At 39.0% G+C, this 26,553-nt stretch overlaps 1 protein-coding gene across 1 annotated transcript; it reads left to right on the top strand.

Moving 5' to 3' along the window:
• Window positions 1-3,059: 3,059 nt before the first annotated feature.
• On the top strand, window positions 3,060-10,853 carry LOC107829056 (proline transporter 1-like). The gene is made up of 7 exons (XM_075254833.1): window positions 3,060-3,444; window positions 4,918-5,142; window positions 5,256-5,350; window positions 6,104-6,293; window positions 9,397-9,521; window positions 10,087-10,302; window positions 10,457-10,853. Exons 1-7 carry the CDS (start codon window positions 3,366-3,368, stop codon window positions 10,721-10,723), a joined length of 1,197 nt encoding a protein of 398 aa, XP_075110934.1. The 5' UTR covers window positions 3,060-3,365; the 3' UTR covers window positions 10,724-10,853.
• The last annotated feature ends 15,700 nt before the right edge of the window (window positions 10,854-26,553 follow it).

The raw sequence follows: 26,553 nt of genomic DNA, 5'->3' as shown, positions 1-26,553 counted from the left end.
GTCACTTCCTGCTTAAGCTTGCATGAACTTGCTTATGCCAAATCAAAGAGTAGACTATCAAACTTTTAAAGTTCCATCAGTGCTTTAAATTTTACTTTGAAAACTACAAATATTGTAATCATTTTGTATGAGTCATTTTGAAGCTTGCTTTCTGCTGTGAATTGTGTTAAGATTTTTTTCTTTCCCTTTGATGATATTCTGGAGTGATGCTGTATAGTGTCCCATAATGTTCTTTTATTTAGACAAGCTGTTTCCGGTTTCTTGAGTTGCTGCATAAATAGGGTGCTAAGTTTGAATCCTAGGTGTCGCATTCTTTAGTTTTTGAATCCCCTCGTTAGGATTTCTGGCTCTGACACTACATTTAAGCAAGATTATGTTGAAGGGAAGGTGATGCTGGAGGCAATCTCTGTGCTGGTAGAGACGTGTGGCTAAAGAGATATTATGTTAAAATGTTCAAAGTTTGATTCATGTTCGATGTTGCAACTTTATATATCTAGTTTTGTTGGAGGATCAAAAACAATGTATGCATATAGACAATGATACTCACATTTAGCGTGGCGACCAGTTTTGAATGAATTGTTCAACGCGACTTATAAAGAGGTTTCAAATTGTATGAATCCCCAAGTAGAGTTCAACAAGAACTGGAAATTATGGGAGTAGTTTGACTTGAAAGTGTGTTGGAATGCATAGGATATCTGACGTATATTTCTTTCAAGTGGTAAACCATGCTTTATGCTTTCTGGTGTATCCATAAAGTCAATTGTGACGCATGGGGCATTTTCTAGCACCACACCCTCCGCCTATCCCTCTGGTTTAGACCAGTCTTCAACTTATCTTGTACAGCTTATAGTGTTTGCCTATTCCCCTCCATTACTTGAATGTGATGTGATTATCAAGCAATTATATCAAACCGAAGTCTGAACAAGTTTAAAATTATCTAGCTTATTCTTAGTTAAATACTGCAAAATCGAAATCGAGTTTGACTTGTGGAAAAAAAATTGAGCTTGCCTTTAAGTTGAAAATATATTTTGAGCCGAGTCATAAATACGTATGAATTTGACTTGTTTTAAACAAGCTTAATGTCCGTCAGATAGTTAAAAGAAAAGGAAAGAACGCTCTATCGGTTTAAAGATTGATGAAGCGGATGTCAAGAAACTTGTAAAAGGAAAACCACGAGTAAGTATTCGCTTCCTTAATATACTTAAGGTAACGGATCAAATAAGGACTAATGTCATTTTGAATCTAGCGTGACTCAATCTGATACAGTTGTACATAGAGGCGTCTTTGCCAAGAAGTTCATCAATTTTTCTGTATTTTTTAAAGTTAGAGAAGTGGCCATCACCTAACGTTTGTCAGTGGGACTACTTGATTCCAGATATTGATCGTTTTGACGAAGTGAATTTTATTTCAAAATATTTGTTGTTTTTATATTTCAATTATTAGAGTATTAATGAAGATGTTTAAGGAGAAATAAATGGTAATTTAAAAATATATTATAATAAACATTCTTAAATATCTTCTTTTTTATAGGATGTACAATAATTTTTAAAAAGTAAATAATACACATCGGAGGTAGTACTTAATTATTGAAAATGAAATTGTTTTTGTTGTTTCCGTCAATGGAAAGGGTAAAACGTAAGTAACAAGCTAAAAAATAAAGGTCATGACTTGACTTGTTTGGACTTGGACAAGTTGGGAGGATCATTTTGAAAAACGGGAAGGTACAAAAATACTCATGACCTATTGATTTTGGCTTATATATATATGCTCTTCGTTAACCTTTCATTGGTGAATATATATGACTTATCTTCAAACAAAGAAGCTAATAAAACATAAATTATATTACGTGAAGATTGAAAAAACAACTATTTTTGATAATTTTCTTACTGTGAAAGCATATGACCAAATACAAATACTAGAAATATTCATTCGAGGGAGACAAAGTTTCCCTAATAAATTAAGGGGAAGCAATAAATTTTGTTGGAAGGCTACAAAACTTGCCAACGTGTTGATTTCCCTAAACTAATTCTCAATTATAGGGTTTTCTTATTTATTGCTTCCTTCAATAAATTAATCCTCATTAGCTTCTGATTGTCGGACTTAGATCAAATCAATTATAACGAATATACACACAATTTTGACAAAAGTCATGCTTAAGCAAATTCATTTAGTCCATGGTTTTATCTCAAATTTGTTTACTTTAATCTTACTGGAAACGATTTTCTTTTAGAGAGAGATAATATGAAGGTTAGGAGCATTCTTTGTTTTTTTTTTCCTTTTACAAATTAAGTTATTTTGCAGCATCTTGATTCAGCCAAATAGGGACGGTACACCCACTTGACGCGCATTTTATGCTCATCTATTTTTTGTTTAGCCTGTCACTTTTTGGTCAACGTGTGGTTGCTGTTGCAATCTCAAACCACAAAAGAGGAGTAAGATTTTGAGCAGTTTCAGATTGTTACTTCTGCAGGGGTACGTGATAAAATCTACTAGCATTGCTACACGAAAGCTAGAAACATAACCGTACTAAAGTTTCAATCACTTACAAAAGCCAACACACGAGGGAGTACGTGGGAGCAAGGTGACTCAGAAAATTCATACAAGGGAAAGGATTAAAGTTGAAACAGTAGTATAGTATCACATTAAGAAATTGAAATATGTGATATAAAGTAATTTTTGAACGCTTTGGTTAAATCTTCCCTCATGATATGGGATACAAAAGTTCATACATCACTAGTTTTCCCACCCTATTTGAGCAGTACAATTAATTGAACTCTTGCCTCCCTTTAGCTCCCTATACTAAATTATACAAATTTATTATAATTAAATGATAAATTAGTCTGAGAATTTATATTAATTAGTTATGATTTAGTAATAACCATATTTAAGTGACATAATTTTGCCATCTATTTATTGATTTTGGATAAATAATTTGTGAAGATAGAGTGTTTACCTAATTTTCTACGTTTTCAATAATTAGAAATAAAAAAAACAAAACAAACATGCGGAACGGAGAATAGTGAAAGCGGACCAACGACGGGACCCATGTGGGAACTAATGAAGAGGAGACGGAAGGCGTCACGATTTTGAGAAACTTGGCCAACCCAATTAGAGGTTGACATTACATGACAAAGACAATAAATAACCAAGCAGAAAGGGATCCAGTAAGCATTTCAAGATTCCGAAATTATTTTCTTGTTTATTCTGTTGGCGGGTCCTCTCGAAATTAGGCAGAGCTGGCTCCGATTGAATTAGCTTCAGCTGAGAAGCAATTGGAGCTGGCGTTCGACGACGGCATAATTAGGGATGGGGCGGAGGAGGAGAACATCTTGCTCTTGGCCGGACGGGAGAATGAGATAGTTGAAATGGGAAACGATAACCCTTCTCGGAAAGAAAATGTGGACGATCAATACCCTGTTCATACCGCCCACCAAGTCAGCAACGGTCTCTTACGCTTTTCCAATTTTCAATTTCATTTACTTGAAGTCCTTATTCTGCTTTCTTATATTGTCGAATAATTGTTACTATTTGAATTGATGACAGAAAATTCCATTGACCCATTGTTTTTCGGCTGGCCCATTTGAATCTTTAAATTCCTTGACTTCTCACCTCAATAAGCTCTTCATCTTTTTGGTGTTGGATACATTGTTTTATTTGATCCTTTTAAATGAACTTTTCCCTTTCCTTTTAATGTGGGTACTCTATCTATGAGAATTTAATTTGTTCCATACCTACAGTATTTGGTTAAATTCCTCTTTCATTCAATTGTGACAAGTGATCAGAAATGATTAACTTTTCCATTCTGTTCATTGAAAAGTTAAGAAGAAGTCATTTCCTTGATCTGTTGTACTTTAGTTGATAAAGTAACCTGTCTTTTGCTGCAATTGTATCATTGATATCATTGCTGTTAACTCGTTGTAGTTTTGGTGCATCATGGTGTTAACATGGAGGGCCTTGTATTGACAGTTTATTTTTTTTTTGTTAAATGATCTTTCTGAATATGATTTGATGAATAAAGGATGACAATTACAAATTGAGGCCATTGATCTATTGATTTTCAGCTGGCACATTGCAACTTTAAGTTACTTGACTTCTCGCCTCAGTAATTTCTGTATGAACAGCACCTCACGCTATATTTGTAAAGTTGTCATTAATATTCAGTATACATGATCATTTGTAGAATCCACATAAAGCTCACTTAATAAAGATCTAATAGAACAGACTTACATTTGACTTGGGTGCTTTTGTCCAGTTACTTGCATGAATTAAGAAAGCTGAATTAAATGAGAAATTTATCGTGTTTATGCGTTTTCCAACTTTTTCCCTCTTTCAATTGGCTAAATTAATCCATTTGTATACTCTATCTATATGAATTTAATTTGTTACATAACTATAAAGCATCTGTTTGGATTCCAAATTTATTCAATTTTGACAAGTGAAGAGAAAGAATGAGCCGTTTGGACAACTTTTGGGAAAAGGTTATTGATAATCTTTTCAAAGAAAAAGTTTGTGCAAAAATGAGACGTGGTTGGATATTGGTAGTTTTATTTAAAAGACCTGAGAATGTTTTATGAGTAGAAGCAGAACCTTTATTTGAAAAACACCTCAAATCCTTTCTTCAAAAAGACAGTTTTTTTTTCTGAAAAGAAAACCTTAAATAAAAAAGTTTTTGAAAAATATATTGCAAGATCTCAAAAAGAATTTCATGGAAAAACTCCACCTTTGTTTTCCATTCTGTCCCTTGAAAAATTAAGAAAAGAGTACTTCTGTGATGTGTTATGATATTTATAAAAGAACCTGTTTTTTTTTGTTTTTTCTGTATCTCTGATCTCTGTTGGTTTTTTTCTGTAACTCTATCATTGGCATCAATGCTGCTGACTCATTGGAATTTTGCGTTTCCTTTTTTTTTTTTGGCAGATTCATGGTTTCAGGTAGGAATTCTTCTCAGCATGGGTGTCAACAGTGCATACGCGCTAGGATATTCTGGCACAATCATGGTTCCTCTAGGTTGGATAGGTGGTGTAGTTGGTCTAATTTTATCGACAATGGTATCATTATACGCAAGTATTCTTACTGCTAAACTCCATGAAGTTGGGGGAAAGAGGCATATCAGATATAGGGACCTTGCAGGATATTTATATGGTACAAATAATAAAGGAAACACATCAACTGATGTGCAGGCATCAGACATCATTCTTTTTATTTCTTGATCAATTATTTGTTTGAATAAAATTGAGCTTGCTTTGTTACTGCAGGAAGGACAGCATACTTGCTTGTCTGGGCATTACAATATGCGAATCTCGTCTTGATAAATATTGGATATATTATCATGGCTGGTTCAGCATTGAAGGTCAGATATATTCTTTTCCTGTCCTCCAAACCTTCATTTCTTATTTATTCGATGAGACACGTTAGCAGAACCATTAGCATTCCCCTCTACCCTTGCCAAAGGAAAGAGAAAGATTATACAGAGAAAAAGAAAGGCCAAGAAGGGGGGTAAGGAGTTGCCAGATAAAGATGATTAATAACTGAGTCTTTTTACATTTTCGGTTTTGTGATGTTGGCTTGACTTATTGTTTAGTTCTTCTGCTGCAAATATTTGTTTGCTTGGTAGATTTTGACAGTATGATTACTTTATGTACCTTTGTTTGTTGAGAAGGTAGCATATCTGTGTATATATATATATATATATATAAAAACTGGAGCTACACAAAGCAGTGTAGTCCCACATAATTACAAGGTGGAATACAAACTGACGCCCAAATCCTTTACATCTACAAATAATCTAGCACCTCAAAAATAGACTCAGCATCCTTTAAGTATTCTCGTTTACGCCAAAAATAAAAAAGGACTAAACAATTCGTCTTCATCTTCTGCAAGGAACTGTTATTGCCTTCAAAACATCTGCGTTTTCTCTCCTTCCAGATTGTCCACCAAATACAAGGTGGGACAATCCTCCATCTCTCTTTTTGGCTGGAAAGGCTGCCATCTGTATTCCAACATGCTAGCACATCTAGGATACTCCTTTGTGTATCTTTTGTGAATACAATATCTAAACTAACCTTTCTTAGTACATACTCTTTTGACTTGATTGCCATGCCAGGCCTTCTATCTTCTCTTTAGTGATGACCATCAGCTGAAGCTGCCACATTTCATAGCGATCGCTGGATTTGCATGCGTGCCTTTTGCCATTGCGACACCCCATTTGTCAGCACTAAGGATTTGGCTGGGGGTTTCATCATTATGCTTGCTACTGTATCTCTGTATAGCATTTGTGTTGTCTCTTGAAGATGGTATGCTACTTCCTCTCTTTAATGTTTAACTAGCCAGCATAGTGCATTGTATGCTTGTGCCATAGTTGGTATTGATTTAATAATTTATCAAAATGAGCACAACATCACCCTCATGAATTGTGCATAATATTACTGCCCATATAGGCAAAATAATAACAACAACCCAGTGAAATCCCACTAGTGGGGTTTGGGGAGGGTAGTGAGTACGCAGACCTTACCCCTACCCCGAAGGGATAGAGAGGCTGTTTCCGAAAGACCCTCGGCTCAAGAGAACAAAAAGACAAAGGTAGACAATGTTAGTATCACCACATAAATCATAAGAAAATCATAAGAAAAATAGGAACAACATGAAATCCGGAAGAAAGATGCAAAGCAAAACCAATAGATAGTAAATAGGTCCTGCACTGAAAATACAACATTGACACTAGCTATCTTAGACAAAAACCCTACCAGACTAGTCTCACACAGGTATTAGTAAGGCAAGACTAACTACCTCCTAACCTAAAACCTTAATGCTCGACCTTCACAACTTCCTATCAAGTGTCATGTCCTCGGAAATTTGAAGGCTTGCCATATCATGTCTGATCACCTCTCCCCAATATTTCTTAGGCCGCCCTATACCTCTTCTCGTTTCCTCCACAACTAGCCGCTCACACCTCCTTACCGGAGCATCTGGGCTTCTCCTCTGAACATGCCCGAACCATCTGAGTCTTGCTTCCCGCATCTTGTCATCAATTGGAGCTACGTGCACCTTCTCCCGAATATCATCATTCCTAATCTTATCCATCCTAGTGTGCCCACACATTCACCTTAACATCCTCATTTCTGCTACTTTCATCTTCTGGATATGTGAGTTCTTAACAGGCCAACACTCAGCCCCATACATCATTGTCGGTCTAACCACCGCTTTATAGAACTTACCTTTGAGAATCGGTGGCACTCTCTTATCACACATGACTCCAGACGCTAACCTCCACTTCATCCATCCTACCCCAATACGATGCGTGACATCCTCGTCGATCTCCCCTCCCCCCTGGATAACCGACCCAAGGTACTTGAAGCTGCCTCTACTTGGGATGACCTGCGATTCAAGCCTCACATCCACGCCCACTTCCCCCGGCTCAGCACTGAACTTACACTCCAGGTATTCCGTCTTCGTCCTGCTCAGCTTGAAACCCTTAGACTCAAGAGCCTGTCTCCAAACCTCCAGCCTCTCGTTAAGTCCGGCTCGCGACTCATCAATCAAAACTATGTCATCAGCGAATAGCATACACCATAGCACCTCCCCTTGAATATGGTGCGTCAACGTGTCCATCACTAAGGCGAATAAGAACGGACTGAGTGCAGAACTTTGGTGTAACCCCATTACGACCGGAAAATGGTCAGAGTCTCCTCCTACTGTCCTCACCTGAGTCTTAGCCCCATCGTACATGTCCTTAATCGCTATAATGTACAGGACAGGCACACCTTTTGCCTCCAAGTATCTCCAGAGAACTTCTCTAGGAACCTTGTCATACGCTTTCTGTAGGTCAATAAACACCATGTGCAGATCCTTCTTCCTCTGTCTATACAATTCCACCAACCTCCGGACAAGGTGTATAGCTTCTGTAGTAGAACGACTCGGCATGAATCCGAACTGGTTTTCGGATATAGACACTGTCATCCTCACCCTCGCTTCAACCACCCTCTCCCACACTTTCATGGTATGACTTAGTAATTTAATACCCCTATAGTTGTTACAACTCTGGATATCACCTTTGTTCTTATACAATGGAACTACCGTACTCCACCTCCACTCCTTCGGCATCCTCTTTGCCTTATAAATAACATTAAACAACCCAGTCAATCACTCCAAACCTGCTCTCCCCACACCCTTCCAAAATTCCACCGGAATCTCGTCTGGCCCGGTCGCTCTACCCCTGCTCATCTTACGTATAGCTCCTACGACCTCCTCAACCTTGATACACCCGTAGTACCCAAAGTCACGGTGACTCTCGGATTGTTCCAATTCGCCTAGCACAATATCCCGATCCCCTTCTTCGTTCAGAAGTTTATGAAAGTAAGTATCCATGGTTTGTTTGAAAGTTCAGTGCAATGTTGTGTCCCGATATCAAATGTCACCAGTATGTGAAATATACATGGAAAGACATCTAGGTTTACCAGTGTAGCTTGTTCCTGCCTTTCTGGTGATTTTGTTTCTGCTCGAGATTTCTTGTAAAGTGATTTGAAAATCCAAAAATCTCTTCAAACGAAATATGCTTTCTCAAAATATTAGAAGAGTTCATTATAAGCACTTAACTCGGGAAGTAATAATTATACACTAAAAGAATTCGTCCCTTGTTTTCTTTGTCACATTTCTCCTTAGTCAACAACATTCTTAGTTGTCTTAATCTTCAGAAAGCTGTCATATGGTAGTAAAGACATCATATTCACTTCCACGGTATCATTATATGAGGGGAAGATTTCGCTGGAGAATGCATCCTATTTGTTTGCCTGGTATTTCATACAAGCACATTGATAGTTTCCTTGATGAGCATCTCGAGAACCATGCGGAATTGGAAATTTGTAGTGTTTAGAATTATGGGAAGCAATTAAACTATTAAAAGAATAATATCTTTCTTCCTCTTATCAAAAAAAAAAAAAAAGAATAATATCTTTCTTCCTGAGCCAAATGGAGGAAAATATGAACTTCTTCTTCTCCTTGTATTTCTCTTTTCATTTTCTCGTTCTTCCCAAAGCATCTAGAGTTTTCATCCTGGCCAGTTGAATGTACTAGAGCTTCTTTTATCAGTTTACTTGAATTTTCTTGCAGTATTAGCACCCTATTTAGACTTCTGTTTGGGCCTGAACTAGTGCATGATGATGAATGATTTTTCATGACATGCATATCCTTGAGATATGGAAGCGTCATAACAGTGTCTGGATAGATGGTTCTTTTGGCCTTCACTGGAATGGTAAGGATGTAGGTTGCCTTTCATTAACTTGCCATTGGATTGATTTCTAGCAACTTTAATTTAAACAGCTTTATTATGTTATATTTAGTTTTCCCAAGCACTTTTTCTTTTCTTTTACTTAAGCCGGTAAATTTTTTCCCATGTTACAGGTATGAAGGCTCCTCCGAGGGACTACAGCATTCCAGGATCAGAAGTAAACAGGATCTTTGCAACTATTGGTGCGGTTGGGAACCTCGTTTTTGCATTTAACACGGGAATGATACCAGAGATACAGGTCAGAAAATAAAACCGTGAACTTATGTGATCAGGCCATCCTTTGTTATGACTTTAAAGCAAGTAATAAATTAACCTCCTTCCAATCATCTTACTTGATTTATGTTTCTATTTCCCATCTCAGTTACATCCCTGAAATTTCTACCAGTGGTTGCAGGGGTAATATCTAGTTGATACACTGAACTCGTATTCTCCCAGTTTGCTCATTATCAGCGTGGATGGACTTCTACCCACATGTAATCAGGGTAGGGGTGTTTATCCGATGTCTCTGTCTTTTAATTACATTACTTCTTAGATTAAACTAGCTGACCCAATAGACCAATCAATTCAACATGATTACCTTTCCATTTTTAACTTCCATCTCTAAGACCTCATTTGCTGATTGACTGATACAGTCATTTGAAATAAAGTAAAAAATTTCAGAATTTGCTCCAAGAAAGGCAACTCACTTGTTTTGCCAGAGAGAAAAGCTGTTGGTTACTCTTGCACTTGTTCGGCATCTTTTTAATTAGTTTTGTTCACCCTGTTGCAGTTAATACAATATCTTTGAATCCGTCTTGTTACAGGCTACAGTCAGACCACCTGTAATTGAGAACATGTTGAAAGCTCTGTTCTTTCAGTTCACAGTGGGAGTTGTGCCCTTGCATGCTGTTACTTCTATAGGTTATTGGGCTTATGGATCTAGCGCTTCGTCCTATTTACTGAACAATGTTCATGGTCCAGTTTGGTTGAAGGGCGTTGCTCACATGTCTGCTTTCATACAATCGATCATCACTTTGCATGTAATCATCGCCCTTCACTTTGATTTGAGATGTCGTTCTAATCATTTTCTCGTTACAGTTGATTACTTGTCCTTGGAGATGTAAATCCCTCCAAGCTTCCATGTCTTCTAATCTTGTCTTCTGATCTTAGTGTTGCTTTTGCTGCTACTTACAGATATTTGCAAGTCCGACATATGAGTTTCTGGATACGGCATATGGAATCAAAGGAAGTGCTTTGGCTCCTCGTAACATTGCATTCAGACTGGTTGTTAGAGGAGGTTACCTTGTCTTGACCACTTTCCTGTCGGCTTTGCTGTCTTTCCTGGGAGACTTCATGAGCCTCACTGGCGCAATAAGCACATTTCCACTCACATTCGTACTCCCAAACCACATGTACCTTATTGCAAGGAAAAATAAGTTGTCTAGCTTACAGAAGAGTTGACATTGGTTAAACTGTCTTCTTTGGTTGTATATCAGCTGCTGCATTTGTAGCTGCCCTAAAGCTTATTGTTGTAAAGACTCAAACATTCCATTTTTTAGCTGATATATAGTTTTCCTTAGTTGGGTTTCAATTTTTATTTTATCTGATAGCAACTTAACATTAGTATTAGTTGAATAATGCACTTGTTTTCAGTCATTTCCCCGTGATAATCTGATTAGAATTCAAGCGATTAATAATCAGGTTTAGTGAATCTTGTGGTGCCGGGTAATAATATCCATTTGCAGGCACATTGTTGAATTAGAAAATTTTAAGTGAGACGTGGAGAAGATGTGGTTCCAATTCTTGCCCTTTGATCCTAGTATCATTTCCACTTAGCTTAAGAGATGGCTTTGCGCTCATAGCCTGGCAGATCAGAAAGACTTATACAGGGCTCCAAGCCTCTAATGTATTGTAACGATCCGGCCGGTCGCTTTGAGAGTAATAGCCTGATCTCCTATTTTCTGCTTTTCCGGTATCTGTTTTTACTTATGTGACTTGCCGGGAGGTTTTGTTTTTTTGGTTTCGGAGTGTTTTGGGAAACTTAGTCCCTAAACGGAAGCTTAAGCCTTAGGATTATGACCGTAGTCAGCACTGTATGAAGACGACTCCGGAATAGAGTTTCGTCGGTTTCGTTAGCTCCGATGGATGATTTTGGGCTCAGGGGCATATCCGGATTGTGTTTTAGAGGTTTGTAGCTGATTTAGGCTTAAAATGGCAAAAGTCGATTTTTTGGTGATTTTGACCGGTAGTTGACTTTTTGATATCGGGGCCGGATTCCGACTCCAGAAGTTGGAGTAGGTCCGTAATATTGAACATGACTTGCGTGCAAAATTTGAGGTCAATCGGTGTGGTTTGATAGGTTTCCGCATCGGTTTTAGAAATTTGAAGTTTCAATTTCATTAAGTTTGGATTGGAGGATGATTCGAGTTTTTGGCGTTGTTTGCTATGATTTGAGGGCTCGACTAAGTTTGTATGGTATTTTAGGACTTGTTGGTACATTTGGTTGAGGTCCGGGGGACCTCGGGTGTGTTTCAGATGCTCAACAGATTGAAATTTGGACTTATGCAATTGCTGAAGATTTCTGGTTGCTGGTGTTTTCACACCTGCGATTGGGGGACCGCATGTGCGGGATCGCACGTGTGTAGAGGCCAGACGCAGAAGCGGGTTTGGAATGTTGGTCAGGGGTTGCAGGTGCGAGTGAATTCTGCATCTGCGATGGCCGCAAATGCGCTAGAGGAACCGCATGCGCGGAGGAAGACCGCAGAAGTGGACCACTATCTGCTGGTGGACACATGCAGGTAAGGCTACCTTATCGCAGATGCAGACCCAGGGGAGTTAAGTTAAGTCCGCACCTGCGATGGAATTTTTGCAGGTGCGGCATCGCAGGTGCGATTATAGGTCCGTATATATGAAATCGTTGGGCAGAAAAGGGCCAAGTTCGAGGGTTTTATCCCATTTTCAATTTTGGGACTTTGAGAGCTCAGATTGGGCGATTATTTGAGGGATTTTCAGAGAAAGCTTTTGAGTAGCGATTCTTAACTCCTTTATAGTTATATTCCACTAATATATGGTTGATTTCATCATTTAATTAAGGATTGTGGTTGAGAAATTTGGGGGAAAATGGTAGAAGTTCTTCAACTAAGAATTTGGGTTTTGATTGGGATTTTTATATCGGATTTGGATAATTTTGGTACGAGTGAACTCGTGAGTGAATGGGTGTTCATATTTTGTGACTTTTACCCGATTCCGAGACGTGGCCCCGGCGAGGCTTTTTAGGGCGATTTTCGAATTTCTTATTAAATTCTTGATTTCATTAATTAGATTAGTCTATTATAGTTGTATTTATGATATGTAATTGCTTTTGGCTAAATTTGGGCCATTCGAAGTCGGATATTCATGGAAAAGGCATTGTTACCGATTGATTGACCTTGTTCGAGGTAAGTGGCTTGCCTAACCTTGTATAAGGGGAATCTCCCCTTAGGATTTGGTACTGTTATGATATGTGAGCGCCGTGTACGTGAAGTGACGAGTGCGTACATGGGCTAGTTGTTGTAAAACTTCATTTTTCACTAAGTAATAACCTGTTTCGCTTTAATTGAGTTATACTAGCATGTGTAATTATCCCGTTTAGCCTAGAGTAACATGTCTACGTGTCTTAAATGTTTATCTGAACTCTGTTCAGCATGCTTAGTGGATTCCCTCCTCCTTGACTTGCACTTAGTCTAACTGTAGGATTTAGTGTTGTAGCTATTATTTCCATTGTTTAAGCTATGTATTTACTTTGGGATTTCGGAATGGTAATCCGGGAGATCCCCCTGCATATTACTTTGGGACTACGAGACGGTATTTTGGGAGATCCCCCCTGTATATTTACTTTTGGACTACGAGACGGTATCTCGGGAGATTCCCTTGCACATTTACTTTTGGGGCTACGAGACGGTATCTCAGGAGATCCCCTGTTGTTATACCTGTATACTATACTGTTATATTTCTATGATTTCCTCCTTGTTAAATTTCAATCCTTATTACACTGCGATATTTCGTTCTGTCTTATTCTATATATATATATACATACCAGTAGGGCTCTGACCTGACCTCATCATTACTCGACCGAGGTTAGACTTGGCACTTACTGGGTACCGTTGTGGTGTACTCATGCTACTCTTCTGCATATGTTTTCGTGTGCAGATCTAAGTACTTCTTACCAGCCACGTCATCAGTGAGCAGCGACAGTTGGAGACTTCAAGGTATATTTGCCGCGTTCGCAGACCTCGGAGTCCCCCTTTTATTTTTCCCTATGTCCATTACCTTATGTACTTCTTTGTTAGTTTCCGATGTATAGAGACACTAGATTTCCTTCTGTAGTTTGTGACTCATGATGTTCCGGGTTTTGGGAACATTGTGTAGTATTGAGGAGTTGGTTATTATACATGCCGAGCAGCATGGTTGTCAATTTTGTTATTACTATTACAGTTAGTTTTTAAATTTATGTTTCATTTCAATATTCCGCAAATGTTAGGCTTACCTAGTCGTAGAGACTAGGTGCTGTCACGACGTCTTACAGAGGGAAAATTGGGTCGTGACAAGTTGATATCATATCTTTAGGTTCATAGGTGTCGTGAGTCACAAGCCGGTTATTTAGAGTCTCGTCGGATCGGTACAGAGATGTCTTTACTTATCTTCGGGAGGCTATGGAACTATTAGGAAGGTTAAACTTCTTTGATTTCCTTGTCGTGCGAAAATTTGTTGATTTCAAAATTCTAAACTTCTGTCTTCTATTCTCTCACAGATGGTGAGGACACGTACGACTGGAGATGACCAGGCACCCGCGCCCCCTGCTAGATCCTCCAGAGGCCGGGGCCGGGGTATAGGCTGAGGACGTCCACGTGGTATAGCCAGAGCACCTACACGAGCTGCCACCGAGGAGCCACCACTAGCTCCAGTTAGAGCGCAGGCACCTGAGATGCCTACTACTACTGCACCAACTCTTCAGGAGGCCCTTGCACAGTTCATGAGCATGTCACTCTAGCTCAGGCAAGGTTGATTCCCCTTGCTCCTTCCATATCTCAGTTTGGGGGATGAGCACAGACTCCCGCTGGCCGCACCCCAGAATTGTGGGTTCAGGTCGACCAGATCCCAGATGTTATAACGGAGCTACCTGTAGCCCCAGTTCAGCCCGAGGGTAGGGCAGCAGTTTCTGAGGAGGAGCAACATAGGCTAGAGAGGTACAAGAACTACCACCCTCCTACTTTCAGTAGCCTAGCATCAGAGGATGCTCAGTGATTTCTGGAGGATTGCCACCGTATCCTCCGTACTATGGGCATAACAGAGTCAAGCGGGGTTTCTTTCATTATGTTTCAGCTTAGAGGAGCAGCCTATCAGTGGTGGCGTGCTTATGAGTTGGACAGTCCGGCTGAGGCAGCTTCACTTACATGGGTCAGTTCTCGGATATTTGTTTAGGGAGTACATTCCCCAGAGCCTTAGAGTATGTAGTTCGTTTAAGTGATTTGGCTAGACATGTACCGGCCTTGGTTTCTACAGTTCGAGAGAGGGTCTGACGGTTTATTGAGGGACTCCACAGCATCAGGACTAGCATGGTCCGGGAGTTAGAGATGGATATTTCATACCAGCAGGTTGTGAGTATTGCTAGAAGAGTAGAGGGCATGCTTTCTCGGGAGATAGAGGAGAGAGAGGCCAAGAGGTCTCAAAAGGCTGGTTCTTATTCTGGTGCTCGTGCCCTAGCTGCAGTTTGACATGGTAGGGACTATGTGAGTCGCCCTGTTCATTCAACTCTTCCAGCTGCCAGTGGTATTCCGGTTACTCCTAGGCCCCAGGAGCCTAATTATGTACATCCCGTATCTAGTGTGCCTCCTGCACGAGGTGCTTTTAGCGGTCAGTCCAGCAGACCTGGCCCGAGCCAACCACAACAGCCACGCCCTCCCAAAGCTTGTTTTGAGTGTGGCGACACTCGCCATATGGTGAGGGATTGCCCCAGGCTTAGGAGGGGTGCACCTCCACAAACTTCTCAGGCACCACGTGCTCCACAAGGTCCCCAGGTTATGTGTAATGACTCGCCAGTTGTTTCGAGAGTTGTAGCCCTGTTCCCCAATCATACCGGGTTAGTTGGTTTGAGTCCAGAGTGATTTCAGAATGAATTGAGACACTCAGTCTCTTATTTAAAAGCTTAAGTTGGAAAAGTTGACCGGATATTGACTTATGCGTCAACGACCTCGGATTTGAATTTTGATTGTTCCGTTAGCTCTGTTAGGTTATTTTGGCCTTAGGAGCGCTTCCTGATTGTGTTTTGGAGGTCCGTAGTAGAATTAGGCTTGAAATGTCGAAAATGAGAATTTTGGGAAGTTTGACCAAGAGTGGACTTTATGATATCGGGGTCGGATTGGATTTTCGGAAGTTGGAATAGTTCTGTGGTGTCATTTATGACTTGTGTGCAAAATTTGAGGTCAATCGGATGTGGTTTGATATGTTTTGACGTCGTTTGTAGAATTCAAAAATTTCAAAGTTCATTAGGCTTGAATCTATGTGTAATTCGTATTTTGATGTTGTTTGAGGTGATTTGAGGATTAGACTAAGTTCCTATGATGTTTTGGGACTTGTTGGTATGGGGGAGGTCTTGAGGGCCTCGGGTGAGTTTCGGGTGGTTAACGGAGTATTTTTGGACTTTTGTTGATGGCTGATAGCTGCTGGTACTTTTCATCTAGTTTCCTGTTTCGCGAACGCGAGAGGACGGTCGCGTTTGCGAAGGGTTAATGTGAGCTGGGAAATTTTGTTCTTCGCGTTCGCGAAGAAGAGGACGCGAACGCGAAGGTATGGTCTGAATGTGCATCGCAAATGTGGAAGAGGGGTCGCGTTCGCGAAGAGCTATGGAGGCAGCTGGGGACCCCAGGTCATTGGTCTATGCGTTCGCGAGGCGTGGATCGCGTTCGCGATGAGTAGAGCTGGTAAAGCTTCGCATTCACGAAACATTGGCCACGTTCGCAAATAGTTAAACTGGGAGTCAATCATTTTGGTCTACGTGAACGCGAGAGGATTGACGCGTTCGCGAAGAAGGAAATCTGGGCAACAATATTTAATTTCATAAACGAGGGTTTGAACCCATTCTTCATATTTTGAGCTAGAGACCATGGATTTGGGTGATTCTTGAAGGGATTTTTGTGAAATTGATTGGGGTAAGTGATTCTTAGTTGGTTTTGGCTAAATCCCATGATTATGTTTTTAATTTCATCATCTAATTTGTGATTTGGGGTAAAAAATTGGGGAAGAAGAGGAAGTGTTCTTGAGTTAGATATTTGAGGTTTTTAATGGGATTTTGTGAACGTATTTGAGTAAATTTGGTATGGTTATACTCGTGAGTGAATGGGCTTTCCGGTTCTAACTTTTGTCAGATTTCGAGACGTGGGCTCGGGGGCCGGGTTCAGGCCTATTTAGGATTTTTGGCTATAATCTAGTACTTTTCTTGTGGGATTGATCCCTTTAGCCTATATTGATTGTATTGTATTACTTGTGGCTAGATTCGGGACATTCGGAGGCCAACTCGATGCAAAGACATTTTGGATTAGCGTTTTGCTCGGATTGAGGTAAGTAACAATTTTAAATCTAGTCTTGAGGATATGAAACCTCAGATGTTGTGCTATGTGATTATTTTGGAGGTGAAGCACATGCTCGGTGATGGGAGTATGGGCGTGCGCCTTGGGAATTGTGACTGGGTTCGTCCCGTGGAACTATAAAATGGAATAAATTGTTATTACTTATATGTTTCTCTCAGTGTTATTGAAATTGGACTGAAATCCATGTTAAAAATCATGCTTAGGCTATATGATGTCATTGTTGGGGCCTGCAGAGGTCGTGTACTTGTTGAATTAACTACTATTTGCTTTCTTGTACTCAGTCATGATTTTTCTTGCGTATCATACCTCCATCTCTTCTTATTCCATGTTGATACATGTTAATATCTCTGTTTGGGCTTATTTATATGATTCCTAAGAGCCCGAGGGACTGGAGAGGTTGGTGACTGAGTTAGGGCCTGAGTGCCGAGCTGTGAGCTATATGTATATATATGGATCAGGTTGCACGCCGCAACGAGTCTGAGGGTTGTATTTATATGGATTGGGTTGCATGCCGCAACGAGCCTTATGGCTATTTATATATTATGGGACCGGGCTGCACGCTGTAGCGATACAGAGCTTGGGCAGAAGGAGCCCCTCCGGATTCCCTCCGCAACAAGCCTTATGACTATTTATATTATGGATCGGGCTACACGCCTAAACGATATAGCGCTTGGGCTGAAGGAGCCCCTCCGAAGTCTGTACACCCCCAGTGAGCTCAGATACCTATTGAGTGTGAGTGCTGAGGGTTGAGGGCTGAAAGCTGAGTGATTGAGAGAGTTGAGTGACTGTTGCCTGAGAGGTTATACTTGGTTTCATTTGTTGTTGCACTAGTTGCTATCTATCATTGTTTTTGAAAATTTCTATAGATTTTGTATCCGGATTTTTACTTGAACTTGAAACTGTATAAAACTGATTTGGCTTAAATTGTCGGATTTGAAAGCATGTCTACTTCTTGCTGAAATTACTGAAAATGAACTATAATTGTGTAGCTCGTCACTATCTTCAATTCCTTAGTTATTATTGTTACTTACTGAGTTGGTTGTACTCACACTACACCCTGTGCTTCATGTGCAGATCCAGGTGTTTTCGGACACGGCGAATGTTGATCTCGTGCATGGTTGAGTATTGGAGATTCACGAGGTAGCTGCCAACATTCGTACTCATTTTCTCTCCTTCCTTGTTATCACTTCTTTCCTGTATTGGTATTTTGACACAGACTCTTTAGGCACTAGATGCTCATGACTTAGTGACATCCCAATGTCGGACTATTTTTCCGCACTTATACTTTGGGGTTACCCTTTTTTATGATAAACTCCAGTTATTTTAAATGTCTTAAGTCATTTCTGTTAAATGCTGAAAGTGTTTTGGAAATGTCGGCTTGCCAAGTACCATGATAGGCTCCATCACGACAGGTTAGGTTTTGGGTCGTGATACTATGATTACAGCACCAGCTACCACTCCACATGCTCAGCCAGCTCGAGGTGGAGGTCGGGGAGGTAGAGGTCACCCTAGAGGGGGAGTCCAGGCCAGATACTATGCCCTTCCTACTCGTACAAAGCCAGTTGCTTACGACTCTGTCATTACTGATATTGTTCCGGTCTGTCATAGAGATGCGTCGGTTCTATTCGATCCAGGCTCCAATCATTCCTATTTGTCATCTTATTTTGCCCCACATTTGGGCGTATCTCGTGCTTCTTTGAGCTCTCCTGTTGTCTACACCTATAGGAGACTCTATTGTTGTTGACCGTGCGTATCAATAGTGTTTGGTTGTTATTAGTGGTTTTGATACTAGAGCCGATTTGTTATTGCTCAGTATGGTAGATTTTTATATTATCCTGGGCATGGACTAGTTGTCGCCCCATTATGCTATTCTTGATTGTCATGACAAGATAGTGACGCTGGCTATGCCAGGCTTACTGCGGTTAGAGTGGAGGGGTACCTTAGATTACACTCCCAACAGAGTTGTCTCATTTCTTAAAGCTCAATGAATGGTTGAGAAGGGGTGTGACGCGTATCCAGCTTATGTGAGAGATGTCAATATTGATACCCCTACAATTGAGTCAGTCCTAGTAGTGAGGGATTTCTCTGATGTATTTTCAGCCGATCTTTCGGGCATGCCGCCCGACAGAGAAATCAAATCTGGTATTGATTTGTTGACGGGCACTCAGCCCATATCTATTCCTCCTTATCGTATGGCTCCTCTTGAGTTGAAAGAGTTGAAGGAACAATTGCAGGAATTGCTTGATAAGGGCTTCATTCGGCCCAATATGTCACCTTGGGGTGCTCCTGTCTTGTTTGTGAAGAAAAAGGATGATTTTATGCATATGTTCATTGATTATTGCTAGTTGAACAAAGTTACAGTGAAGAACATGTATCCTTTGCCTCGTATTGATGACTTATTTGATCAGTTACAGGGTGCTAGAGTGTTTTCCAAGATTGACTTACGTTTAGGCTATCATCAGTTGAAGATTTGGGAGCCAGATATCCTGAAGAGTGCTTCCAGGACTTGGTATAGTCATTACGATTTTCTTGTGATGTCATTTGGGTTGACCAACACCCCAGCAGTATTTATGAATTTGATGCGCAGTGTATATCGGCCCTATCTTAACTCTTTCTTCATTATGTTTATTAACGACATTCTAGTGTACTCTCGCAGTCGGGATGATCATGAGCAACACTTGAGGACTGTGCTTCAGACCTTGAGAGAGAAGAAATTATATGCAAAGTTCTCAAAATGTGAGTTTTGGTTAGATTCCGTGGCATTTTTGGGTCACATAGTGTCAAGTGAGGGGATCACGGTGGATCCGAAGAAGGTGGAAGCAGTGCAGAGTTAGCCTAGACCATCCTCAGCTATAGAGATCCGAAGCTTTCTTGGTTTGGCGGGTTATTACCGTCGATTTATTGAGGGATTCTCATTTATTATTGAGGGATTTCTTGGTTTGGATAAAGTTAAGGTGATTCAGGACAGACTTCGCACAATCCATTCTAGACAGAAGAGTTATGCGGATCGAAAGGTTCGCGATATTGCATTCATAGTTGGAGAGTGAGAGTTGCTCTGGGTTTTGCCTAAAGGGTGTTGTGAGGTTCAGGAAGAAGGGCAAGCTGAGCCCAAGGTTCATTGGTCCACTTGAGGTGTTGCGGAGAGTTGGCTAGGTTTCTTATGAGCTTGCCTTACCTCCCAGTCTAGCAGGAGTTCATCGGGTATTCCACGTTTCTATGCTCCGGATGTATCACGGTGATCTGTCTCACATGCTGGATTTCAGCTCAGTCTAGTTGGATAAGGATCTATCTTATGTTGAGAAACCAGGGGCTATTTTGGACAGGCATGTTTGAAAGATGAGGTCAAAGAACATTGCTTCAATAAAGGTTCAATGGAGGGGTCAGCCGGTCGAGGAGGTGACTTGGGAGACCGAGCAGGATATGCGCAGCCGTTATCCTCATCTTTTTACCACTTCAGGTATGTCTGTATGCTCAGTCGAGGATGAACGGTTATTTTAAGAGGGGGAGGATGTAGCGACCTGGCCGATCATTTTGAGTGTAATAGCCCTGATTCCCTATTTTCTGCTTTTCCCGTATCTGTTTCTGCTTATGTGACTTGCCGCAAGGTTTTGTCTTTATGGGTTTCGGAGTGTTTTGGGACATTTAGTCCCTAACAGAAGCTTAAGCCTTAAGATTTTGACCGTAGTTAGAACTGTGTGAAAACAACTACAGAGTGGAGTTTCGTGGCTCTGTTAGCTCCGTTGGGTGATTTTGGGCTTAGAGGCATGTTTGGATTGTGTTTTGGAGGTCTGTAGCTGATTTAGGCTTGAAATGGTAAAAGTTAAATTTTTGGAGATATTTACCGGTAGTGGACTTTTTGATATCGTGGCCGGATTCCGACTCCAAAAGTTGGAGTAGGTGAATATGACTCGTGTGCAAAATTTGAGGTCAATTGGACGTGGTTTGATAGGTTTCTGCATCGACTGTAGAAATTTGAAGTTTCAAGTTCATTACGTTTGGATTGGAGGGTGATTCGTATTTTTAGCGTTGTTTGATGTGATTTGAGGGCTCGACTAAGTTCGTATGGTGTTTTAGGACTTGTTGATATGTCTGGGTGAGGTCCCAGGGACCTCGGGTGTGTTTTGGATGCTCAATGGATTAAAATTTGGACTTATGCAATTGCTGAAGATTTCTGGTTGCTGGTGTTTTCGCACCTGCGGTTGATCTTCTGGTTGCTAGTGTTTTCGCACCTGTAGTCGAGGGACCGCACGTGCGTAGAGGCCAGGCGCAGAAGCAGGTTTGGAGTGTTGGTCAGGGGTCACAGGTGCAAGGTGAATTCCGCATCTGTGATGCCCGCAGATGCGTTAGAGGAACCACAGGCGCCGAGGAAGACAGTAGAAGCGGACCATTGTCCGCAGGTGCGCACACGCAAGTGCAGCCACCTTATCACAGATGCGGACCTAGGGGACTTAAGTTAAGTCCGCACCTACAATGGAATTTCCGCAGGTGCGACATCATAGGTGCATTTATAGGCCCTCAGATGCGAAATTGTTGGGCAGAAAAGGGCCAAGTTCGAGGGTTATTTCCCATTTTTAATTTTGGGACTTTGAGAGCTCGGATTAGGCAATTATTTGAGGGATTTTCAGAGAAAGCTTTTGGGTAACGATTCTTAACTCCTTTATGGTTATATTTCACTAATCTATGATTGATTTCATCATTTAATTAAGGATTGTGGTGAAGAAATTTGGGGGAAAATGGAAGAAGTTCTTCAACTAAAAATTTTGGGTTTTGATTGCGATTTTGATATCGAATTTGGATAATTTTGGTGCGAGTAAACTCGTGAGTGAATGGGTGTTCATATTTTGTGACTTTTATCCGAGTCTGAGGCGTGGGCCCGGGGAGGCTTTTTAGAGAAATTTTTGAATTTCTTATTAAATTCTTGATTTCACTAATTATATTAGTCTATTATAGTTGTATTTATGATATGTAATTGCTTTTGGCTAGATTTGGGCTATTCAGAGTCGGATATTTATGGAAAAGGTATTGTTACCGATTGATTGAGTTTGGTTCGAGGCAAGTGGCTTACCTAACCTTGTGTGGGGGAAACTCCCCTTAGGATTTGGTACTGTTATGATATGTGAGCGCCGTGTACGTGAAGTGACGAGTGCGTACATGGGCTAGTTATAAAACTCCGTTTTTCACTAAGTAATAACCTATTTCGCTTTAATTGAGTTATACTAGCATGTGTAATTATCCTGTTTAGCCTAGAATAACACGTCTACGTGTCTTAAATGTTTATTTGAACTCTGTTCAGCATGCTTAGTGGATTCCCTGCCTTTCCTTGACTTGCACTTAGTCTAACTGTAAGATTTACTGTTGTAGCTGTTATTTCCATTGTTTAAGCTGTATATTTACTTTGGGACTACAGAACGGTATTCCGGGAGATCCCCTGCATATTTACTTTGGGACTACGAGACGGTATTTTGGGAAATCCCCCCTGTATATTTACTTTGGGACTACGTGACGGTATCTCGGGAGATTCCCTTGCACATTTACTTTTGGGGCTACGAGACGGTATCTCGGGAGATCCCCGGTTGTTATACCTGTATACTGTACTGTTATATTTCTGTGATTTCCTCCTTGTTAAATTTCAATCCTTTATTACACTGAGATATTTCGAGTTGTCTTATTCTATATATATATATATATATATATATATACCAGTAGGGCTCTGACCTGACCTCATCACTACTCGACCGAGGTTAGGCTTGACACTTACTGAGTACCGTTTTGGTGTACTCATGCTACTCTTCTGCACATGTTTTCGTGTGTTGATCCAGGTACTTCTTACCAGCCACGTCATCAGTGAGCAGCGACAGTTGGAGACTTTAAGGTATATCTGTCTCGTCCACAAACCTCAGAGTCCCCTTCTATTCTCCCCTATGTCCATTACCTTCTGTACTTCTTTGTTAGATTCTGATGTATAGAGATACTAGATTTCCTTCTATAGTATGTGACTCATGATGTTCCGGGTTTTGGGAAGACTGCGTAGTATTGAGGAGTTGGTTATTGTACATGCCGAGCGGCATGTTTATTAGTTATGTTATTACTGTTATAGTTAGTTGTTAAATTTATGTTTCATTTCATTATTCCGTAAATGTTAGGCTCACCTAGTCGTAGAGACTAGGTGCCATTACAATGGTTTACAGAGAAAAAATTGGATCGTGACATGTACGAAGATGCAAATTTGATCTTAAGTTGAGGTTTGATAAAATAGTTTTGGTGTCGTATATTAACTTCACAAAATATTTTAGCCTCGGAGGCTTCTAGAATTTTTTTATAAGAATACATTCGTAAAGAGCACATCAGCAAGGAATATTTAATGGGTGCCCAACCATAGCACTTTGGAATTAAGGGATAAACACAACATTAAACAAAACACATTCCTAAAAGATTACCAAGTGGTATGGTTGAGCAGCCATTAAATACTCCTTGCTGAGGTGATCACTAACTAATGTGTTCTTATAACAATGTTAGTACAACTTAAAATATATATCTTCAAGTAACTTATAATGACCCCAAATAATTGAGCAGACAAAGTTAAGCGAATCTATCAATCTTAAAATTGTCATAAAGAAAGGAAAGAAAAAGACCAAGCCAAAAGAAAATCAATTAATTTTTGAAAAAGGAAAACGAAAGGGATGGGGAAGCCCCAATTGTCGTATTGAGAAACAGAAAATTTTGTCTTGGGGCAGTAGAGTCTAGATTCCCCTCCAACGAACATGCACGCAGTGCAAATCCCAACTGCTGTTAGATTTTAAAATACATATGCATAAATTGCAGCGAAATTTAGGGTTAGCTCTAGCTATGACGATTAAGTGCAGGAGATAATAAAACAGCAAATAGAGACAAACTTTTGTGTTAGTTTCTAGAGCCCGTTTCGACGTAAGAAAGTTTTCCCTTTTTTAAAAAAAATTTCATTTTTTTTCGAAATCAGCGTTTGTTCATAAAATTTTTAATTTTCATTTGAAGATGCATTTTGGAATTTTTCGAAAATTTTAAAAACTTCGAAAAGATATTTTTCAAAATTTTCACTCAGATCACTCACAAAATTTCAAAAATAACCCAAGATAATATATATGTCCAAACACAACTCTAAATTTTAAATACCATTTTCACTTGAAACTTTTTTTTCACTTTTTTTTTTTTTGGAATTTTACAATTCTTATGTACTGGTATTGTGCCCGCTACTGTTTTTTTTTCTTGAGCCGGGGTCTATCAAAAACAATCTCTCTACCATCAAGATATTGGTAATGTATGCATATACACTATCCTTCCCGAACCTCACTTGCAGGGTTATACTGAGTTTATTAATTGTTGTTATCCGGTAGTGTGTAGTATTCTGGTATGGATCCAACATTTTGTATAAATAAAGCAATAGAGGCGCGAGATTTGCTGGCTTTTCTACTTTTTTAACCGCTACCTCAGAAGAAAGTTTTTTTAAATCGGCGCTCTTTATGTTTTACTCCATCGGTTCATAATAAGTGACCAGTTTACCTTTTCATTTTGGTTCAAAATAATTGTCTAGGTAGGTAATCAAGAAAAAATTCAATTTGTTTTTACTCTTTTACCCTTATATACATATCCTAAAAAAGTTTTCTCACTCCTCACTATAATTATATGACCAATATTTAATAAGAATAGTTTAGTTATACTAGATATTTTTGTATAGGATTAAACATTTTCTTAACGGACGTGCTAAAAGGAAACTGGTCACTTATTGTGAACCGGAGGAAGCAACAAGTAGGGCATACTTAACTAACAAATTTTGCATAAAAATTTAACGATCGCTTAACATATTATGTTTGACCAATTTAAAATATGTAAACTCTAAAACATATAACAATATATAAATTCCTTGCCTTGTTATATAAAGCAAAACCAAGTGCCTTGTTATATAAAACAAAACCAAGTTGTTGTTTAAAGGGATTTTTTCATTCCTATACTATATATGAAATTATATTATCAAAAATGTCCATGATTAGCATATTACCTGACCTGGACATATTTAGTCTACAAAATTTGAACAACTCATTTAAAGCAGAATCTTTTTAGATGTATAATTCCTTTTATAGGCGCGCGAATTTGGAATATTAAGGATTCTTCCAGATTTTCTTCAATGCAAATCTCGCTATTAATTAAGCCCGTTTCTCTTATTATTTCCGATCTCTGTTTTTCGAAAATACTCTGTTTTCTCATTTGCTTACGCATTGTCCTGCATAATACTACTATCAATTATCATGTGGTGTTGAGCTGTTCGTTCCCCTACTGAAAGGATTCATTCTATGTAAATGGTCAATATAGTTGCTTTTCTAGTTAAAGAAATATTTACGAAAATACTTTGCATTTGGTATATATTTGTTTTATCTAGATCCGATATTGAGCTGTTCAGTTTTCTTCTCAATGGCAACATCAGCAACACTAGTAGGGATAAAATATCAAATTATATTATAATACCAATCACCAAATATGCAGCGCCTCAATTTCACACTTAAAATTTATCTGTTCACATCTTCATATTTTCTCTATAAATAAACAAGTCAAAAATCAGCACCAATACACCCTTTTAAATGTTTACAAAAGACGTTTCAATTTTATAAGAAAATATATGAAAATGGCTTCAGATTCAACCACTTCTCTGTTCTTGACACTATTCCTTATTACACAAATACAATATTTATACAATTTTATAAAATATATCTTTTGTATATTTTGTATATGATTTATACATAGTAAAAATAAATTTCATACAACTAATTATATATTATACAACTTATCTACAACTTATCTACAACTTTCATACATTATTTCTACCCAGTTATATACAACTATAATATAATACCACTTAAATATAATTTTTATACAATATGTCATTTGTATATTTTGTATGTAGTTTATACATAGTAAAAATAAATTTCATACAACTAATTATATATTATACAATTTATCTACAACTTATCTACAACTTTTACACATTATTTCTACCCAGTTAAATACAACTACAATAACATACAACTTAAATACAAATTTTATATAATATGTCTTTTGTATATTTTGTATCTGATTTATACATAGTAAAAATAAATTTCATACAACTAATTATATATTATACAACTTATCTATAATTTTCATACATTATTTTTATTCAGTTATATACAACTACAATATCATACAACTTAAATATAATTTTTATACGATGTCGTTCAACTTTCATACAATAGTTAAATGAATAAAAGAAAAATATATAAACAACATAATACAATTTTCTACAATTTTACTACAATTCTGGAGTAATGTCATGTCTTCTTCTTCTTCTTCTTCTTCTTCTTCTTCTTCTTCTTCTTCTTCTTCTTCTTCTTCTTCTTCTTCTTCTTCTTCTTCTTCTTCTTCGAGTTCCAATATGAAATTCAGCCAAAACCAAATCTAATCTTCACCAAAACCCCTCAAAATTGAGATGTAAACTCCAAACCATATTCCCAATTATTTGCAACAACACCCAATCCAAACAAATAATAATTTTTAAAAACCCAAATTCGAATTCAAAGCTTCAAAGCTTTTTAATGGCTGTCAATGGTGGAATTGCTGCTCTCTTTTCCTTTGCTTTAAATTACTACAATTTGGGATTGA

Source organism: Nicotiana tabacum, chromosome 6, assembly GCF_000715075.1.
Source record: "Nicotiana tabacum cultivar K326 chromosome 6, ASM71507v2, whole genome shotgun sequence".
Taxonomy (NCBI): domain Eukaryota; kingdom Viridiplantae; phylum Streptophyta; class Magnoliopsida; order Solanales; family Solanaceae; genus Nicotiana; species Nicotiana tabacum.
The sequence above is the reverse complement of the archived record's forward strand: the minus strand, read 5'-3'. Positions and strand labels throughout refer to the sequence as shown.

Coding starts and splice junctions, on each gene's coding strand:
- LOC107829056 (XM_075254833.1), top strand. CDS start 3,366: ATGGGAAACGATAACCCTTCTCGGAAAGAAAATGTGGACGATCAATAC. Junction 3,445..4,917: donor CGCCCACCAAGTCAGCAACG/GTCTCTTACGCT, acceptor TTTTTTTGGCAG/ATTCATGGTTTCAGGTAGGA. Junction 5,143..5,255: donor CCTTGCAGGATATTTATATG/GTACAAATAATA, acceptor TTGTTACTGCAG/GAAGGACAGCATACTTGCTT.